Source organism: Mirounga leonina, unplaced genomic scaffold (genome assembly GCF_011800145.1).
Source record: "Mirounga leonina isolate KUSES-001 unplaced genomic scaffold, KU_Mleo_1.0 Mir_94, whole genome shotgun sequence".
Lineage (NCBI taxonomy): Eukaryota > Metazoa > Chordata > Mammalia > Carnivora > Phocidae > Mirounga > Mirounga leonina.
The window spans coordinates 2,247,278-2,263,986 of NW_023270855.1; the positions used below are offsets into that span (position 1 = coordinate 2,247,278).

Consider the following 16,709-nt stretch of genomic DNA (forward strand, 5'->3'; position numbering starts at 1 on the left):
AGCAAGAGACCCCCTAGGGAATGGATATGGTCCTTGAGGGCTCCGGGTCCAGTGGAAATGCAGGTTTCCTATGGGTCAGTGGGCTCCTTACTCCATTGCAAAACTGAGAGCTTTCCCTAGGAGATCCCAAGGAGGAGGGAAGAGGGAACCAGAGGGGGGGAAAGTTGCTCTTTTATTTTTGGATACCCAGCTCCTGACCCATTCCATCCTGCTCTGCCTGAGCGTGAGCTCCCTGCCCTGCTTGCCCATAAGCAGTACAAGGCTGTAGGCCCAGTGCCTTAGACAGCCTGGCACATAGCAGAACTTTCATCATTGTTGGTAGAATTAATTCTAGGTGATATATTTGAGTTTAAAATAGAAATATTTGATGTTTGCCTTCAAAGTCTTTTTTTTTTTTTCATTCTAATACTAAAGACTAAAGACAAACTTGGAAAGTACAGAATAGTATATAGAAAATAGAAAGGAGGAAAAAATCTTTGGTACCGGGTACCCTTCCTGTTACTGTTTCAAGACTTCCAAACATGAGACTGCCTCTCCTTCCTGGACAGACCTTACTTTGATTTTTGTTTTGTCGTTAGAAGGTGGCTTCATGACAGAAGACAAAGGCCAGTCAGACGCAGTTTTCCCTATCACAGGCAAGGCCCAGCCCTAGACCTTCCCCACCCGCCCTGCTCTCTGCCTGGAGGTGGCCTTCTTCCGTCCTCCAAGTGCGTCTGGGCCCCACTGCTGCCACCCCTGTGTTGTAGCCTCTGCCAACACTGAGCCATTTTGTGACTGCTTCCCCACTTTGCCACAGCTCTGGGGCCAGGCCTCTGTGCTCCACGCTCAGTCGTAGCCTGAGCTGTAGGCCATTGAGCTTACACTTCAGAGCCAGGCATTGCTAGGTTTGCATCCTCATTTCCCCATTTGCCAGCCAAGTGGCCTTCAGCAGGTTACTGACTGTTTCCTCATCTGTCAAATGGTGGTGACAGCACCACCTACCTGGAGGGGTGATTGTGCGGCTGGGCAAGAACATGCAGAGTGCCTGGCAGGATGCCTGCCTGATGCAGGCTGCCCAGGCCAGGGCGTTTGGTTGGGGAAGGAACCCGACCTTCTGCAGAGATGACACATCGCTGCAGCCTGGTGGGATGGTCTTCCTTTTTCCTTTAACTTAGGTTTTTAAAAGCCTTTCCTCCTAAATCAAAGCAATACGTGATCACTCTAGAAATCTGCAGGAAGTATGAAGAAACTGGAAAACAAAACTCACTGAGAAGCCCATCACCCAGAGGCAACTGCTAGTTACAGTTACAATTATATTTTAAATATGTTTATGCCTCAATTAGTTGTCCAGTATTATAGAGAAAGCGTATTTCCGTGCTGATAAAATTGCTTTGTATATTTGATTACTTACACAACATCTCATCCGCTGTTTATTTCGCCATTCGTCTTCTGTTGGGCAGCTGGGTTGTCACCGTCTTGTGGTTATCATAAAGAATAGTGAAGTGAATATTTTAGTGACCCATCTTTGCCTTTCAGAGAGTTTCCTAGGGGTGGGATTCTTAGACGTAAAATGTAGAAACAATTAGCCTTTTTAGAAAGGCTTGGACCAGGGTGATCTTGAGTGGCCATGAGGGTTCTGGTCGTGGGCAGTGTGTCTTTGTCTCCAGACCACTTCATGAAGAACAGGCACTTCCCATTGGGCACCTGGGTGGCGTGAAGGTGGGTTCACTCAGGTTGAGGACAAAACAATTGTGTCTTCAGAGTGCCTGGCTCTCAGGCCTGGCCTGGGGTCACCCCTCCTGCTAGCTGGCTCTTGGTCTGGGTGCTGCATGGAGCTGGGGTTGTTCAGAGTGGTTGCATCCCCCATTGTGCCACTTTTCCCTTTTATTTTGTAGGAACCCAGAGCCTTGTGTTACCTCTTTTGTCCTCCCCCTCTTGGCAGGTGGCATGACTGTTTCCAGGTTTCAGGAGAAATGAGAGAGTCTCCCATTCTGTGCCAGCTGCCTCAAGCAGAGTCCCCAGTGTCTTCCCATGTGGAGAAGGGAGGTTGGGCCAGGCTTTAGTTAGGGGGCCTACTGGCTTCTCGTCCTGCCGCTGTAGCTTCAGGGTGTTGTTGGGGAAGGCGAGACTCAAGTCTGGGGTTACAGCACTCAGCAGGGAGACCAGGGAGTGTGTCTTATTCTCCTGGGGCCTCTCCCACCCTGCCCACCTCCCTTTACTGCTCCTCCTGGCCCAGCACCCTCACAGAGTCTGGCTCAGAGCAAACTGTCAGTCTTCGTTGAGTGAATTGATTGGAACCTGATTGTATTAAATTTAATTGACTAGAATGTCTGCCTTTTATTTTTAAAGAATTAATTTTTAATTATATAACCAGTTTATGAATGCCTGCATGTCCCCAAAGTGAAACTTTTCAGTTAAGGGGAAAGGGCCTGTTCTGTCACACCCCATCCTGGCCTCTGGTGTAGAGGAGGCGCCTGTTAATTCTTTTGAGTGTACCCTTCAAAACCCTTCTCTATGCAATACATATGTATACGTAAAAATACATGATGCCATTTTGTAAATGTAGCATGTCGTGTGGTTTTTGCACTTTTTCTGTTTTTGCCCAATATTGGCCTCACCCCGTCACTCTATACAGAGCCTGACAGTGCCTGCATTTGTGAGCATGGACATTCCATACTGCCCACTGCCATGTGCCATGGATGGACTCTTGGCCCACTGCCCGGTCTCCGTGGCTGTTACCTCTGCCGTGGTGACCATCTTATCTTGTGCTCACATGCGCAGGTTTCTCCCTGGGAGGTATCGGGAAGTGAGAACCCCAGCCTTGCTTTTCCTGGAACTCCGTTCCACGGGCTATTCCTGAATCCCTTCTGTATTGGCAGACCCTGCCTCATCAGGACAAGATGCACAGATGGGGAGAAGGGGCTGCTGCCCCCTCAGAGCCCTGCCTCAGCATCAGCTTCATCTTGTTTTGAACCCTACCCCATAGAACTCTGCCCAGACCTGCTGGCACCTCCTTGCACTTTCCCCACAACCCCTTCCCCATGCACCCATTCTGTCTCTCCTAATCTCATTTGCATGGCATCATCCTTCAAAATCCAATTCAGATGTCACCTCCTCTCTCTGCAGGCCCCCTGAGCCCCTCTAGTGGCACTCAACACACTGTGTTCTAAATAGCCCTTTATACACCTGCTCCCCACAGTGAGTGTGGAGTCATAGAGGGCAAAGGCCATGGCTTCCCCTATGTCCCCAGGGTCAAGTGAAGGGCCTGCCTGGTAGCAGGTGCTACTAGTATGTGTGTTGAGGGAATGCAGGTGATGACATTGGCAGCAGACCCTGAAGAATGCCCACTGTGAAAGGTGGATAAATAAGCAGGAGCAGAGGCTCAGAGTGAGCCGGGGCATCGACATGGAAGGAGGCCAGGCTGAGAGGAGGGTGGGCTGAGTGCCAGCCAGAGAGTGAGCGTGACACCCAGAGCCTGGGCGGGCTTGAGCAAGGGCATTGTATGACCCGGGCTCTATACTAGGCGGGTGACCTGGCAGAAACATGGGCAAGGGGTGACTGCTGGGGGAGTCTGCGTGGGAAATGGGGACCAGGAATGGGAAGAAACTGTAGGTGTGGGGCAGACGAATTTCAGGATTTCTCATTTATGAGCAATGGCAACCTTTAAAGGATGAGGAAAAAGCCAGAGGCTTAGGTTTGGACCGTGAGTTGGGGCTGGGGCCACCGTGTTCACTGGAAGACCTGGCACTCTCCAAGTGCTCCACTAGATAGTAGGTGCATGCCGCCTCCTTAAATCTTTCACAGAGGCCCCGTGGCCTAGGTTGTATTAGCCCCATTTTACTGATGAAGAAACTGAGCCTTGGAAAGGTCATGAAACTTGCCCAAAGCTCAGAGCTAGAGCACAGGGCCTGGTGTACCCCCCCAGGAGCAGGGGCCATGGGGGAGAGGGGGAGCACTCACAGAGGACTGAAGGAAAGGGGAGACTTGGGACCCACCCTTTGAGACCCAAGCCCGTCTGGGTTCTCTGCGCAGGCCCACCCGCACAGGTGTGGTCATGCTCGCAGCTCCACAGAGGGCTTTTCTGGGCCCTGCCCCGAAGACAGAGCTGGCTCCCTTGGCTTGCCTCCCAAGGATTCCTTACCCCCCAAAAAGCCCAGGGATATCATTAAAAACAATTAAAGCCCCAGTTGTATGGAAAACAGAAGACTCAAACATTGGTATAATTCAATTTAAAGTTTTATGGGATGACAAATGCGTGGAGGGTGGCTGGGAGGAGGAGCATAAAGCTTCCTGGCAGACCCCTTGTCACTTTTACGGTTCTCCATTGTTGCAGCAACTGGGAGGTTCATAACCAGGGTTTGTTTGCGAGGTCGCTATGGAGGAGCAGGGGCCTTTCCTGGGCCATGTGGTAGGAAACCAAATCCATTCCCTTCCTCCCCGGCTGCCACATGGAGGGCGGTGGTGAGCAAAATAAATCCAACCTATGCATGGGCAGCTGTCCATGTGGCACGGGAGCCCCACAGAAAACAACAGAATGCACAGGCACATAGTGGAAATGATTAAGGTGCTGCGAGTGCCATGAAGAACATTGTAGGGTGCTCCAAGGCCCTGAGCGGGTGCCCCGAGCTGGTCTCAGTGGGAGAGGTGTGCAGGTGGGGAAGATGCATGTGGGCCCTGCTGGGAGTGGGAACTTGGCCTGGGCGCCCAGGGCCAGGAGAAGAGCCAGAGCAGGCAGACATGCAGACAGGCAAAGCCCCCTTCCATCTCTAATCCTAGAATTGGGTCTTTGGGGGTCTGTGGGCCCCCAGGCTCCTAAAGATCCTCTTTTCCTTTTCATATGGGGCATTCCTTATTTCTTAGCAGGGATCTCGGAGAGGAAGTTCTCCTTGGCTCCCTCCCCTCTTTCCCCAGGGGCCAGTTGGTCTTTTGTTGAGGCCCCAATGGAATTTTTGCGTAGAACAGATCCCACCTCTGGTCAGCCAGCACAGTTCCGCAGAGACACAGCCAGGTGGAAGGAGAAGTGTGTTGAGTGCTGCTAGGACTGCGTTTCCTGGCACCGGTGCTCAGAGGGCAGGAAGCCTAGGAGGAGAGCCAGGACAGCGAGGAGGGGCAGATCTCCTCTACCTCATCTCCTCCCTGCCCCTCCAGTGCATCGCTCCTACCTCCAAGAGCCATGTGGGCTCAGGAGCATGCCCATGAAGTCCCTGGGGCCTGGCAGGGTCTCAGGAGACAAGGGGCTTTCATCAGTTTATCTTGGGTGAACTAGAAGCAGCAGAGATTCTGAGGAGCCTGGCCCTAGAAATGCACATGAAGACAGCAATGGGACACCATGCCTAATCCATCAGCCTGGCAACAGTTAAAATGCCTGCAATACCAAGTGCTGGCGAGGGTTTGCACTGCCCATGTGGGTGGAAGCCGGCCACTTCAGAAAGCAATCGGTGAGACTTGGCGACACTGGACTATAGCCCCCACGCCAGCCTTCCACGCAGATACCCATGCTAGAAAAACGCTGTGCGTGTGGACGGGGCCATGTGTATAGGAACGGTTACTGCAACATCATCTCTAGCAGCAAAAATAGCAACTTGTGTCCATTGGTGACGGCATGGATAAAAGGTGGAGCTTTCCTACAAAGAAATAACACGCAGTGGTCAAAAAGAATCACCTAGATATGTACAGAGATAGCAGTATCTCTGTTTAGATAAATATATGCTAAATAGATACATAGATCGGTATCTCTATTTCCTAGGAAGAACAGATGTCAGAAACATAATACAGAAGGAAGGAGGCAAGTGGGAGTGAAGCAATAATATGGGACAATTTGTATAAACTAACAAATATATATACTATCCGGGGACACACACATGGGTCAAAATGTATAAAATAGAAGGACACATAAGGAATTCATGAAAGTAATTGCAGGGAGTCGAGGAGGGAAATGGGACTAGAGCTCTTCAGCTTGCTGTCAGCATGAAGTACGAGTGACACATCTTAGCGGTCAGTTTCAGGGTGGGAACACAGGTGGTTCTGATGTCATTTGATTCCCCATACCTTTGGTGATGGTTTTCATTTCTCTAAAAAACAAGTGGGTAAGAATGGAGTCCCCAGGATCCATGTGGTGGTCTCTTCTGCAGTCCCAGAGGTGGTGCCGGGGTCTGTACCAGCAGGGGAGGTGCTGGCTGCCCCCAGGGGCCCACACTGCTCTCTCCTAGTGCAGAGTCCCGAGTTTGGCTTTTTGTGTGAGAGGCAATTAATGCATTAGGCTGGGGTGGGGTGGGGGGATGCCTTATCTGTACCCGGCCTAGCTCGAAGAAGAGGGAGAAATAAGAGCAGCCAAATTGAAACCTTATTAAACAAAATTGGTTAGGTCTGATGGAGCCAAACCTAGACTGATCTTTAAAAGCTTATTTCATTTTTCCCCCTCCGGTCTGAACCTCTTTGAATTGAAGTAACTGATCCTGCTGTAAGCTTATTAGTGTCAAACCTTGTGTGTTTCTTTTCCTCTCCGATTTACATTTTATTAAGTAATGATGAAGTTGCAAGGCCCCGACCCTCGCCTTTGGCACAGCCAGGAGCTTCCAGGCTCATTAGTGGAACGAAAATGGATAATAGAGGTCCAATCTCATTACAGCCAGGACCATTATTACAAAAATCTCTGCACATCAGAAAAACTGCTAAGCGCAGGCTATTGTCCACTTCTTTGAAGCATCTGTTGATTCCGTAGAATGCCGGGAGGACCCTAAACACTGTTGTTCCTTTGCAGTGTATTCTGATGTCGCTGGGCCTCTCCATTTCTTACCCCGCAGAAGGAATGCTGCCAAAGAACTCCCCGCGTGTGAGTGAACCTCACTACAGTGCTTGTAACTCATTTGGATTTCCATGGTGGAGTAGATGTGTTTTTATGGCATGATATAGTAAAAGAATTTGGGTTTTCATGGTGGGCAGATCTGGATGCTGTGGATAAATGTCTTAACCTCTGGGACCTCAGTTACCTTGTCTATAAAATGAGATCATGGTTAGCCACCTAAAAGGTTGCTCATGTCTGTAGAGCGTCATCACGTGTAGGTATCTGACCAATGTTGAGGGTCTCTCTGTAGAGGTCATGGGGTAAAATCATGGAATCCAGCATTAGCTGGGTACCACTATTCCATGCAAGGTGCTGTGAAGAGCAGAGATGAACGCTTTATGATTTCCACCTTGAGCCACTTCTTTTGGAGGTTTTCAGTAGTCTCCAAAACAGAGACCAGGTCCTTCTGAGTATAGTACCCTACAGAGTCCTCAGGATGCTGGAGAACTATGCTTCAGATGCTCAGAAGACCAGAAGGGGTATCTGAGTGTGTCAGGCCTGGGAGTGCACAGAGGGTTCCTTTGCCCGCTCATCTACTCCATCAGCAGACATTTTCTGAGTGTCTGTCCTGTGCTGAGCACTGTGCTACCCGAACACAGACATGATGGCGGCTAGGAGGGAGCAAAGCAGTTGAGAAGTTGGCTCTGAAGCTGTCTGCTGTGCTTGGCCAGGAGGAGGCCGTTGCTCACCATGGCCAGGGCAGCCATAGTGGCCTGGGCAGGGGAGGGAGGGCCTGAGCTGTGTCTGTCCCCACCACTCCCAAGTCTCGGCTTCCTTCTACCCCTGAGCAGGGTCCCTTCACAGTGGAGTCTTCCCTCTGCCCCTTCCCTGGAGCCATCTTTCTGGTTCTCACCACATGGGCATCCACATCGATGGTCCTCCAGACCTAGAGCAGCCTGGCGCTCTGCTCCCAGCGCCCACCGCCTGGGCACAGTTTCTGCTTAGCTGGTCCAGAGACCAGCCGTGGGATGTCAGGCCTGCCTTGCAGTCCCTGTACTCATTGTCCCAAGTCTCAGCCTATTTGCTTTGTGACCTTGGAGACATCAAAAACCTCTGTTTCTTCATCCCTAAAATTAAATGTAAAAATATTGACCTGCCTTGTAGGGTTTTCATGAAGAATAACTGACCCAGATGATGATAAAGCCTCTTTGTTAGTCAGAAAGGGCCAAATTGCTTAGCAAGCACAAACTTGAGTTTTAAAAATTGTTTGCTTGCTTGATGTATTCCTTCCTCCCTCTCTCTGTGGGTCCATCCTCCCTTTCCCAGAAGTGCTTGGTGCCAGAAAGAGGGGAAGGACAAGAGGAAGAGACTTGGCAGCCACCATCCCCTCTCTGACTCGAGCTCAGGGCATGGGCCTGCCTGGCGGTCCCACGCAGAGCCACCTCCCTGCTCTGCCACCTGCCTTCTCTGCCACCATCCTAACTGCGCCCCACCAGAGAAACCTGCGTTCCTCGGAGAGGCTTGGAAGGCTCCTTCCCCTTGGTTGTCCGGAACCTCCCAACTCCTAGCTAGCCTCAGGGCCAGCCCTGCTCTCACAGCATGGCTATGTACCTCCATGCGCCTTTGTAGATGTATACATCCCAGACCCAGACTGGAACTCCCTGGGGGCAGGGACAATACTGCACCCATCCATGGCTGCATTCATTCATTCCACAAATAGGTGTCGAGGGCCTCTATATGTCTGCGCTGGGCACTGAAGATAGAAACAGAAGTTAAAGAAAATAAAAATAAAGCCCTCGCCCTCGTGGAGGTTACATTCCAGTGTGGGAGGGACAGTCAGTAAGCAAATATATGATATGTCACGTAGCGATGAGTGCTATGAAGAAAAATAAAACAAAGAAAAGAAGATAGGTATGGGGAGCTCTTACTGTGGAGTCAAGGATGGGTTCTGATAAAGAAACATTTGAGTGGATAGGAAGAGAAATAGGGCATCTGGGGGAGGAGCATCCCAGTCAAAGGCCCTGAGGTAGGAGCACACTTGGCATGTTTCAGGAGCAAGAAGTAAGAAGGCTCATGTGACTGAAGTGACGTGAATAGGGGCTGCAGGGGAATTGTAACAAAGTCAGAGAAATGACAGGGGCCAACTGTGGGACCTTGGGGTCCCAGCAAGGATGTTAGTTATACAGTAAAGGGCTTGGAGGCGAAAGTGCAGAGTCATATCTTATGTATAAGCTGCTCTGTGGAGAACAGGCTGCAGGGAAATGGGCAGTAATCAAAGCCAGGTGGGCCTGGGAGCAGGGTGGGCAGTGGTTGCAGAAGGGCTCGGGCACTGGCTCTGTTGAGAAGGCGAAGTCTGCTAGAGCGCCCGATGGCTGGGTACGTGTGCGAGAGAACAAGAAGAGCCAAGGTGGAACCCACAGTTTTCACACGAGCAGCCGGAAGCACACAGCTGCCACTTCTGAGACAGACAGATGGAAGGAGAGGAGTCTCAGATGTGGTAGGCTGGAGGTGGAAACCTGGTAGACCTCCAGGGGGAAAGGCCAGAGGCAGTTAGGTGCGTGAGCCTCCTTTGTCTAGCCCCCAGCCTCCGCCTCTCCTGGAGCTGCGATCTCTGTGCGCACCTGCTGCCGGCCGCCTCACGGACCTCTCCCAGGCACAGATCTCTCAGCGGCCCCTCCTCCCTGCAGCGCAAGGCTGTCCCTCCAGCCGGAGCCTGGGGGTCCGTCCTCGTGTGCCAGGGTCTCCCTTGTCCCCGCATCCGGTCTGCCAGTACACCCCAGCCTTGTACTGCACAAAGAACTCTCAGAGTTCCTCCCTTGCTGCTTTCCCTCTTTCCTTTCTTATTTCGCCACACCGTGTAGCCAAAGTGACCTTGTCAAAGCATGTGAGAGCAGGTGACATTCCTCTGCTCAACCCCAGGCCACCACAACCACCGGGGGCTTCTATTGTCCTCATGGTGAAGGTGGTGGGCCCATGTCTCCAACCTGATGCCACTGCCCTTGGCCCCCACCCCGCCAGCCAGCCCATCACCTTTCAATCCCTCAAACAGGCCACATTCTTTCCCACCTCAGAGCCTCAGACCTGCTCTGCTCTTCCCTCTGCCTGGAGCCCCTGTGGCTGGTTTCTTCTACTCCCTCTGGTCTCAGCTTTAGCGCCACCTCCTCAGGGAAGCCCTCCCTGATGACCCAGGAAGGATTGCATCACCCAGTTATTCTATCCCATAGCACCTCTCCATGGTTTTGTAATCTGCATTTATTAGTTGATGATTTTATAAGCTCCCTCTGCCCCGACCCCCAGCAGTAGACTCCAGAGTCTTTTCTGCTCGCCCTGTATCACGCTGGGGCCTGGGCCTGGTACATGAGAGAAACTTGATAAATACGTGTTGAGTGAATGTACATATACTGCCTCTGCCACTCAACTTGGATATTAGTAAATATGAGTGAGTTGTTGAGTAGATGGATGGACTCTCTCAAAGTTGGCCAGTGAATGAAAGGAAAGCCTGTTTTTTTCCCATTCTGGAATTGGCATAACTACTTCCCGCATTTCGGTGTCCCAGATGGGCTCTCACATTCTTAAAGGCCATCTTGAAGAATGTGGGCTTGTCCGCGAGGCTGCGTGCTGCTGCCGTGGCCGCCGCCGCACGCACCCACGAGAGCCCACGGTCGTGCCACGCCACCCTGTCCCTGTCTTATCTGTTTCACAATTTCCTGTCTGGGCCCTTGAAATCTTGATTTGCACAGTTATTTGTCTTTCTGCTCTTCACAGTGCCCTCTTAAAGCATTCTTTATTATTTCAGTCCTAAGAACACAAGCCCCGTTGAAAGGAACATGCTTTTAATGAAGCCTGCTTGGAGATGGGCTTGATGGTGGGGGGTGGGGGCCATCAGGGTGGTGAGGGCCCTGCGCCTCTGTCCCAGGGAGCATCCTGAACACCAGGAGCTTGCTCAGGCCCCAGCCGCTCCGGAATCTCCACTCCATGCTTTCTTTGCCATGGGGGGCATTTCTCTTCCAGAATCAGATGCAGCCATTCTCTTTGGATGGGCTGGATGTTTAGCTGGGTCTGCCATAAACAGCATCTGTCAGCCAGCCTCTGCACTAGGCACCAAGGTACAGCAGTAGGAACCTGGATTTATTTTTTTGTTTTTTATTTTTTTAGATTTTATTTATTTATTTGATAGAGAGAGGGAACACAAGCAGGGGGAGTGGGAGAGGGAGAAGCAGGCCTCCCGCTGAGCAGGGAGCCAGATGCGGGGCTTGATCCCAGGACCCTGGGATCATGACCTGAGCCGAAGGCAGACGCTTAACGACTGAGCCACCCACGTGCCCCGGAACCTGGATTTAAAAGGGGAAATACACAAGTTTGATAGGCAAAAATTAAGAAATCTGGCCATGCCAGACACTGGAGAAGAACCGGATCCACTGAGAGTCTCTGGCCTGTGGGTGGAAGCGTACATTGGTACTTTATTTATCTAGCAGACATGAGCCCTCACTTGCTCCTGACCCAGCAGTTCTGGTCCAGGGCCCGCGTCTTCCAGAACCCTCCCTGCACTGTGCATCAGGCGGGAGTCTTGTTTGAGAGGGAATTCATTGCATCGTTTTCCAGGGAAAAATTGGAAATGACCCATGTGCGCATCAGTAGGAGGCTGAATGGGGGTCTGTGTGTGCCGTGCGACATACAGCATCAGCAACAAATGAGCTGCAGGTGTAGGCAGCACGGGCAAGAACTCTAAAGTTCAAACACTCAGAAAACAAAGTATTGGTTAGGCATATGTACTACATATGTAGTGAGCCTCCGCACAACCATGTACACGTATATATATAAAAAGAAAGGAATGCCACACACCAAATTCAAGAGAGTGGTTGCCTCCAGCTGGCGGGCAGGCAGGAGCACTAGGTGGGGAAGGAGCACAGAAGGAGAGTGAAGTTATTGGTAATGTTTTAGTTCTCAGGGTGAATGATGGGGCCATGGATATTTACCCTATCGTGATTTAACTCAGTAGGTACGAGGAGGCACAGACTGGCAGAACCATAAAGCAGCAATGGCAACACAGGAAGTCAGGTTCAGAGCAACCCAAGGAGAGTAACCAGCTCAGTCTGGAGTGAGCAGGGAAGCCGTTTCAGGAGGTCCTCTGACATGAACAGGAATTTTAGGTGGAAGAAGTCCCAGGGAGAAGGGTCCTCACAGGCAAAACAAATATGTGGTTCTGTATGTAGGGAATTGTTCAAGCTTCCCCTGGTTGTGGCTTCACGTGTTGGGGCAGGCCATGTGGTGGGAGGCTCCAGGGAAGGCCATGTGGAGAAGCCAGGCAAGCAGAAGTCCTTGGTGGGGCAGCAGAGGGGATGTCAGGAGGTGCAAGAGCCCCTACCCTCCCTGAGCAGCTTACCCAGTGTGGGGGTGGGGGGGTGGCGGCCAGCGGGCTGATTCCCCATAGAATTTCACATGACCAAAGGATCTTCCTGCTCACAACAGCTATACCCAAAAGGTTTGAAAGTGGTGATGTGCAAGAGAGGAGCCCGTGTAGAAGTCAGTGCCAAGGAATTGCATCATCCGACATGTGTTTTAGAAAGCTGGCCTAGAGAAGGGAGATTGGTGGGGTGGGGGCCAGAGGACAGCTCACCCGGCGGCTACAGGCCTCGGGGGGAAGAGCTGTGATTCGGGGCCTGCCTCGCTGGGCAGACGCTTAGTGTAAGATAATATTCTCCAGTTACTCTGAGGTGCATTCCTGAAAATCTTAGTTTCCCATTGCCCTTGTAGACCATTTCAGAGATGTTTTATGTTTCTCTTTGATTGATCTTGGCTGTGGCTTTTGACACCGCACTTCTCACTTTCTCTGCCCCCTGACCTCTTGGTTAGGTAGTTAATGATCTTTAAACAAACACTTGAGTATTATGGCTCTCCAAGAAAGGGCCTGGCCTCCTGCACCCGGAGCCGCTCAGCATTCTCTCTTTATCCAGGGAGAAAACGAGTGCTCCCCACACCCGGGCTTTGCAGATGGGGATGCTTGCAACCTGAAGGCCAAAGTGTCTTTAACTTAACAAATTTTTATGAGGTTTTCTGAAATACATTACCCATTTCTTTGCTGCGCTAAGCGTGATCTCATCTCCTCTCCGACAGTGGATCTTAGGAATGTTCATTGATTTCATGAACGTTTATTAGAGCCTTTCCTATGTCTGTTCCTGATTTACAAACTGTGGGTACAGAAATCTGCCTGGTGTAGTAGTTGGTGTGGTGGTTTCCAAACAGAGATAAGATCCGGTTACTCCTTTGCCTAAACTCCTCTCCGACTTCCGGCCTGCCCTCTCCTCCCTGCCCTCCCTGCTGCAGCCCTCCCGCCTCTTTGTTTATTTCTCAGACCCACGGAGCCTCCATCCTCGGCCTATACATTCATTAGCTCCCCTGTTCAGAACTATCTTTTTCTGGACCTTCACATAACTTCTTATAATTAGGTCTTAGCTGAGTCATCACCTCGAGAGAAGTCTTCCCTGACCACTGCTCTAAAAAGCCAGACCTCCCCCCACACCCTAGGCCTTCTCTATATGTTATATACGGTATACATATTACATGTAATATAGTACTTTATATATCATAATGTATATGATTGTTATGTATTTATACGCAAAGTCTTACATATTAATTCCCTCAGTACAAACTTAGTTAATGTTAAATGTATATGTAGTTTTGTTGCCGTTTCTCACTCTATTCCTACCCCCAGAACAGTCCCTGGCACACTGTAGTCCCTCAGTGTGACCTGCCCTGGAGAAGCCCAAGCCCACAGGCTAGCAGGCAGATTGGTGCAGAATAGGCAGAGACAGCAGAGCAGGCTGTGTATGACTCAAAAGGGCTGGGGTAGCACCAAAGAGAGAGGGACAGATCCTGCCCACTGGGGGTCAGGGTAGACTTTCTAGAGCAGTGGGGTTTGGCCTGGGCTTTCAAGGACAGATGGCCATAGTTTGGCAGTCTGAGGACCTAGGGAGCCATCTTGCGTATGGTGACAAGCCTCTACAGAGGGCTCAAGGCAAGAAAGTGCTGGAATGGAGTCTGGGGTGGAGTAGTGACTAGGATGGAGGGAGCTAAGGTAGCTCAGGATTTGGCTGCCGTGACCACCGCCCACATCCTGGACCAGGGTGCCCTGTGGGCCTCGTGTTTGCAGGGTGGAGCTTACTCTGGCCAAGGGGAGTCTGAGCGCCCCAGAGCTCCTCTGGGTTGCCTTGCCAGGGGCCAAGTGAGTATTGGCAGTACTGGGATAGGGACTTCTCCAGCTGGAGCCCTTCCCCCCAGCCTCAAGGCTCTTCGTTTCATGAGCTTTCTCTTTTGCTACCCACCAGGTGGTGAAGAAGGTGAAGTCCATGCAGATGTTTCACATGCCTGTCACCTCAGCCATGCAGGGAGACCGACTGGGCATCTGCGTCACCCAGTTTGACCCCAAGCTACTGGAGCGTGGCCTGGTGTGTGCCCCTGAGTCCCTGCACACTGTCCACGCAGCCATCATCTCTGTGGAGAAGATCCCGTATTTCCGGGGGCCCCTGCAGACCAAAGCCAAGTTCCACATCACGGTGGGCCATGAGACAGTCATGGGCCGGTTGATGTTCTTCAGCCCTGCCCCCGATAGCTTTGACCATGAGCCTGTGCTGGACTCCTTCGACTTCTCTCGAGAATACCTCTTCCAGGAGCAGTACCTAGATAAGGATTTGGCACCAGCGGCGACAGAGAGTGATGAGGCTAACAAGAAGACGGGCCAGGCTACAGAAGGCCGCTGCGCTCGGCAGCAGTGGGCCCTCGTGGAATTTGAGAAGCCTGTCACCTGCCCTCGGCTGTGCCTGGTGATTGGCTCCAGGCTAGATGCGGACATTCATGCCAACATGTGCCGACTGGCCTTCCATGGTGTCCTGCTCCATGGGCTGGAGGACAAGGACTATGCTGAGAGCTTCTTGCCCAGGCTGAAAGTGTATAAGCTCAAGCACAAACATGGCCTTGTAGAACGGGTAAGCAGTCCCTCCACCCATCATCCTTCCTTGTCGGGCTCTGGTAGCCGGGATGGACACAGTTGGAGTCTGTGATGAGAACCAGGAAGACCTCAGAGGCTTCTGGTCCCAACTTCTGACATTTTAAAACAAGGAAACTGAGGCCCAGAGTGGCTGAGTGGCCTGAGTTCTGCTAACCCTCAGTCACAGAGCGGGGCCTGAACCAAGGCAGGGGAGCCCCACTGCACCTGCTCCCATCCCTGCCCTCTACTCTGGTGGTGGAGGTGGCCTGTGTAGGGCAGAGCAGCCCTGGTCCCTCACACAAACTGGTTTCAGACAGCAGCATTTCACCTGGGCCAGAAGCCAGCAGGATCAGTGGCCTCCTTGAACTTCAGATAAGAGGCCGGGCCTTGCGCCTCACAGCCTGATGAGCAGGCCCTCGCTCTCGTGGCCTCAGTGGGGGCTGAGCCTCCATTAGGCAGGGTGGCTGCTGGGTCATATCAACAGATATGCCAGTCATATCGACAGAGGGAGCATAGCTGGTCAATGCAAGGCAGGCCTGGCCAAGCGTGTCCTCACCCTGTGGGGTGGGGGAAGTGAGGAGTGATGGTGGCAGGGTGCCAGAGGGCAAGAGGTGGGAAGGTACCGGAAGGTGACAGAGTGAGAGGGGCCAGGCTGCTGGCTTCCTCGGGTGCCTGGCATCATCACCAGATGCAGGTCTTTAGACATGGGTGAGCCAGTCTGGTTCACAGGCCTTTCATGAGAGTGGGCAGTTGCGGTAGCCTAGAGCCTAAAGGGGTCCTGAAGTCCTGGGATTACCTTCTGTCAGGTGCCCCCCCTCCTTTGTCTTATCACTGTAGGTCTCAGTGGGAATCCCTGCCTCCCGGGCCTTGTAGAGATGGGTGGAGAATGTCCAAACGTCTGTCCAAACCTCACTCCCTGATGTGGGCCCCTGCAGGGCAGGGGTGGCTGTGAGTGGTCTTGGGACTCGTCTCTGAGCCGGGTGAGCTCAGAGCTTAGCTGTGCTAAGACCTCAGTGTTGGGAAGCTCAGGTTCCAGTGGAGTCTGCCTCCTCAGCAGGACTGCAGTTCTGTTCCTTAGACAGCAGGATGAGGGTTACCCCTCCCGGTGCAGCACCCTGCCCAAGTCAGCATAGGCTCCAGCATGGGGTCTGACCCTTACCGAGCAGGCACTCAGGAGAAAGTGTCAGGGCCTTGGGTACCAGCCAGGGTCGGGGTTTCCACCACCAATGCCCACCCTGTCTCCTTCCCCTCTCTCAGATCTCCATGTTTCTTCTCTGGAACTCTGTCACTGCAGGAACTCCCACTCTCCTCCTCCTTGTCTCAGGATTCTTCCTGGTGCTCAGGCCCGATTCCCTTCCTCTCCTGACTGTATCTAGACCTGCCCTCTGAGGGGGAATCAGTAGAAGTTTCTTACTTACCCCCTCACAGTCCATCCAAAACTCAGGATCCTCAGCTCTGTAATCTCAGGCCTTCCACTTTGAGGCCAACCTTGCCCGCTCAGCTGGACAGGCTTGGTCACCCTGCACTGCGGCTGGAGTCCTGGAACTGGAGCCATGTCTGTGTCGTCCCGTCCAACACCCCCCCACCCCACTGCTGTTTGCTGTCTGTCCATCTGTGAATGTTGGCTTCCTCCTCTGCAGAGCAGCAGCCTAAACTCCCAGGGCTGCCAGGAGGGCTTATGGGCCAATCATGGGGGCCACTCAAAGGCTCCATCAGCCGGGGGCCAGCCCTGAGATGTTGATTGAAGACGAAGGTGATAAAGTGCACGTCACTCGTTTGTCTCGCTTGATTTATTAGCAGTATTATGAAGCATAATTATTCTCTGGTGAAATATCTGTCATGGAGTAATGTCCCACTTGATGAGTTCACAGGTCTAATTGCCCCACACAGGCCTGTTGGTGGTGGAGCAGCAATTACTTCCTTCGAGAATGAGGAGTGTGGGTTTGTGAGGAGCAAGTAAAC

General features: G+C 52.1%; 1 protein-coding gene across 2 annotated transcripts in view; it reads left to right on the forward strand.

Annotated features, from left to right (window-relative positions):
- Nucleotides 1-16,709, forward strand: part of EEFSEC (eukaryotic elongation factor, selenocysteine-tRNA specific) — a 245,714-nt gene that overhangs the window by 167,673 nt on the left and 61,332 nt on the right. Inside the window, exons 5-6 of one of the 2 annotated variants that reach the window (XM_034998286.1) lie at nt 6,740-6,811; nt 14,089-14,745. In XM_034998286.1, the coding sequence (XP_034854177.1) occupies nt 6,740-6,811; nt 14,089-14,745 (729 nt within the window). The remainder of the gene's footprint in view (nt 1-6,739; nt 6,812-14,088; nt 14,746-16,709) is intronic. The other variant, XM_034998287.1, reaches the window with a different exon arrangement.